The sequence below is a fragment of the Atta cephalotes genome, assembly GCF_000143395.1.
Source record: "Atta cephalotes unplaced genomic scaffold scaffold00064, whole genome shotgun sequence".
Taxonomy (NCBI): Eukaryota; Metazoa; Arthropoda; class Insecta; order Hymenoptera; family Formicidae; genus Atta; species Atta cephalotes.
In genome coordinates, this window is record NW_012130128.1 from 821,540 (window position 1) to 825,386 (window position 3,847).

Below are 3,847 nucleotides of genomic sequence, written 5' to 3' on the forward strand. Positions count from 1 at the left end.
ACGGTATACTTACTTACTTAGTTACTTAGTTACGTTACTTATAGTATATATAGTAGTACTATACTATATATATAGTATATATATATATATATATATATATATATATATATGTATATATCGTAACATGAAGGATTACGTGAGGTGAGTCACATTTTATTATACTCTAGTATTTATATCGTGCAATGTAACATTGGATTCAATTTTTCTTGCTGAATAATACATTTGCATCTCTATTCTTTTAGTGTTTAATCAGACACGATTGTAGACTCTTCTTGAATTACATCATTAGATAAATTCTATGATTTTCATTACGATTACTTTAATTAAACGAGATAATACTCGACAGATACTTTTCTCTTTCGCACTTTCATAGCATGATCATAGCTCGCGTCCAATTTGCAATACTAATTTATTAACTTTTGCTACTTTATTATTCTATTCTGTCTCTTGTCCAACATTGTATATTGTGCACACTACAGATCATAACATTAGCAGGATATTGATAAGTGGATATAGCAACAACAGTTATTATATAATTTGTGAGAAACTATATATATGTATATGATATCATATGAACAATGTCACTGTATCGTACTATTACATTCTGATCCATATTCTCAATGAGAAATTATTTCTGTTGGTCAAAACCAAAAATGATTATTAGCTCCTGTAGATTAAAATTGTGTACTGTGGAGTATATGTCCAATGTCAAACAAGTCCATATGACTGAATTCATCTAGAAGGAGACATAAATGATTATAATAGTTTAATATAAATTAACTTTAATTTTGATTCAACTCACTCTTTATTTTAATTGTTCCAATTCGTAGAATTCTTCTATGAATTAGAAAGAGTTGAAGAGTCAATTGAATTGAGATTAAAGTTAATCTACGTTGGACGTAGAAACAGATACACAAGTGTTTCTCAAAGAGCAGTATATATAAACATGTATATGATGATTCCCATTCAAATAGCAAACTTGTAAAAAGCATGAATGTATGTACAGAGATTTTAATGAAAAGTTTATTTTTAAAGAAGATAGAAAAGAAGGGGTTTAAAAAAGAAATAGTATAATAATCCATAAGGTAGGTGATTAATAAAATTATAAAAAAAACTTTTGTCTACAACTCGTATACTTGATTCATAGCGTCAGTTGATTTCGTGTAATTAATCTAACTTTTGTATAACGAGGTAAAAATTATGCTATTAATTGTGATGTGTACGGTTTTTTTTCCCAGTGTATAAACATAAACTCTACCTGTATAATCACAATGGATAGAAGCGCTTTTAATTCATGCAGGAAAAATGAGTCCGGCTTGGTTCTCACGACGTGCGTGCATGTACGTTTATATACGTTGTTTCCTCTTTCCTGTGCCAAGACCAGCAATTCTTGATAGCTCGTTTGAAGAAAGATATCTCGAGTTAATTACGTCCCCAGCAAAAATCTTTCTCACGCTAAAGCTTCGAACGAGCGCACATTTGTATGCAGTTTGGTATATGCTTAATCGCGCGAATAACTAACGGTGACGCTACTGTACGAATACATTACGCATTTAAAGTCACGATATCGTCTACTTGTACATATAGTTTTTACACATCTTTATAATCTTACACACCCGCGCGCGCCGCACTTATTGTTTTATACACACATACCACATACATGTAAAGAGACATGATTAATCAAATGAGCTATTCTGTCCGCACTATTTTTAATTTAAAGCGCTACCTGTCTTTATTCACTCACCGCGATCGGCTTCGATTTTCACCGAGTTACATTACTTACACGATTTCGACTAATTTCGCTTATTTTTCAATACTAATTTTTATTATCTCCAATTCTCTTCATCTACATAATACGCTACGCGCTATTATTGCACTTGTTCCTGCACGAGATCATGGTAAACACTCACAACTAACTGCATTGGCAACTGATTTTTTATGTACATACATATATAATACATTGTATTATAATTATAATTTTGCTTATATTTATATATCGTATTTATATCACTCAGATAATTTAATTCACCGTAGGTGAAAAAGATCGCTTGGGAAGACACGCTTGAAAGATGAGGATAATATAAATCGATGTCAACGACGGCAATTTTGTTATTTCATTTCACACGAGAGTCGAATCCGGACTTTTAAATATGCCACACCAATTTGGACTGCCAACGATGGCACACGGTATGCAATCCCCGCCCTCGCCGACCTCAGTCATGTCCGTTTATCCTCGATTCGGCTCCGGCATCTACAGGGCCGATCACCAGGACCAGCGACTTACCCGGGAGGCGATGGAACGTTATCTACGCGACCGCAGCGACATGGTGATTGTAATCCTACATGCCAAGGTTGCGCAAAAATCATATGGCAATGAGAAACGTTTCTTCTGCCCGCCACCCTGTATCTATCTGTTCGGTGATGGTTGGAGGATGCGTCAGGAACAAATGTTGCGCGAAGGCGAGAGTGAGCAGAGCGCTCAGCTGTGCGCTTTCATCGGCATTGGTAATTCGGATCAGGACATGCAGCAACTGGATTTGAACAACGGCAAACAGTATTGCGCGGCAAAGACTCTTTACATCTCTGATTCGGACAAGCGCAAGCACTTTATGCTCTCTGTCAAAATGTTTTATGGCAGTGGCCACGACATCGGCGTGTTTCACAGCAAGCGTATCAAAGTCATCTCGAAGCCATCGAAGAAGAAACAGTCTTTGAAGAACGCAGACTTGTGCATCGCTAGTGGCACGAAAGTGGCGCTCTTCAATCGACTGCGATCGCAGACGGTTAGTACGCGCTACCTTCACGTGGAGAATGGCAATTTTCACGCGAGCTCGACGCAATGGGGTGCGTTCACCATTCATCTCTTGGACGATAACGAGAGCGAATCGGAAGAGTTTCAAGTACGCGACGGTTATGTCCACTATGGCAGCACCGTGAAACTGGTATGCTCCGTCACAGGAATGGCTCTGCCGCGACTGGTGATTCGGAAGGTAGACAAACAAATGGCCAGTCTGGAGGCGGATGATCCTGTATCGCAATTGCACAAATGTGCCTTTTATATGAAAGACACGGATCATATGTATCTGTGCCTCTCGCAGGAGCGTATAATACAATTTCAGGCTACGCCTTGCCCAAAGGAAGCGAACAAGGAGATGATCAACGATGGCGCCTGCTGGACCATCATCAGCACCGACAAGGCAGAATACCAATTCTTCGAGGGTATGGGCCCGGTACGATCACCGGTGACACCGGTACCACTGGTCCACAGTCTGCATCTCAACGGTGGCGGCGATGTCGCGATGCTCGAGCTAACGGGCGACAATTTCACGCCAAACTTGCAAGTCTGGTTTGGCGACGTCGAGGCCGAGACTATGTACAGATGCCAAGAGAGCATGCTTTGCGTCGTACCGGACATCTCGCTGTTCCGTGGCGAGTGGCTCTGGGTACGTCAGCCGACGCAAGTGCCGGTCTCTCTTGTACGCAACGATGGCATCATTTACGCGACTGGTCTAACTTTTACCTATACGCCCGAGCCAGGACCGCGTCCGCACTGTCCGCCCGCCGACGAGATTATGCGGGCGCCACGTGCCATGCACAATCAAGCCAGTATACCTGCCGCGATGCCCGCCGACGTGCCCTGGAACACTCATGGACAACCACCGCAATCGGGTCTCTGATGTCTCCTAGACAATCGTCTTAACGCGAACCAAAGTTTACGATATATTAATAATACGGACGATGTAACACGACCTACTGCCGTGTCTCACGACGACGACGACGACGACGACGACGACGACGACGACGACGACGACGACGACGACGACGACGACGACGACGACGACGACGA

General features: G+C 41.1%; 2 protein-coding genes across 2 annotated transcripts in view; one reads left to right on the forward strand and one right to left on the reverse strand.

Annotated features, from left to right (window-relative positions):
• LOC105623783 (myosin-VIIa) overlaps nucleotides 1–3,847 on the reverse strand; it is a 36,415-nt gene that overhangs the window by 11,746 nt on the left and 20,822 nt on the right. The window lies entirely within an intron of this gene.
• Nucleotides 2,151–3,677, forward strand: LOC105623782 (suppressor of hairless protein). The gene has a single exon (XM_012205158.1). It carries the CDS (start codon nucleotides 2,151–2,153, stop codon nucleotides 3,675–3,677), a length of 1,527 nt encoding a protein of 508 aa, XP_012060548.1.

What these genes read in the sequence shown, in the direction of transcription:
- LOC105623782 (XM_012205158.1), top strand. Translation starts at nt 2,151, where the DNA reads ATGCCACACCAATTTGGACTGCCAACGATGGCACACGGTATGCAATCC.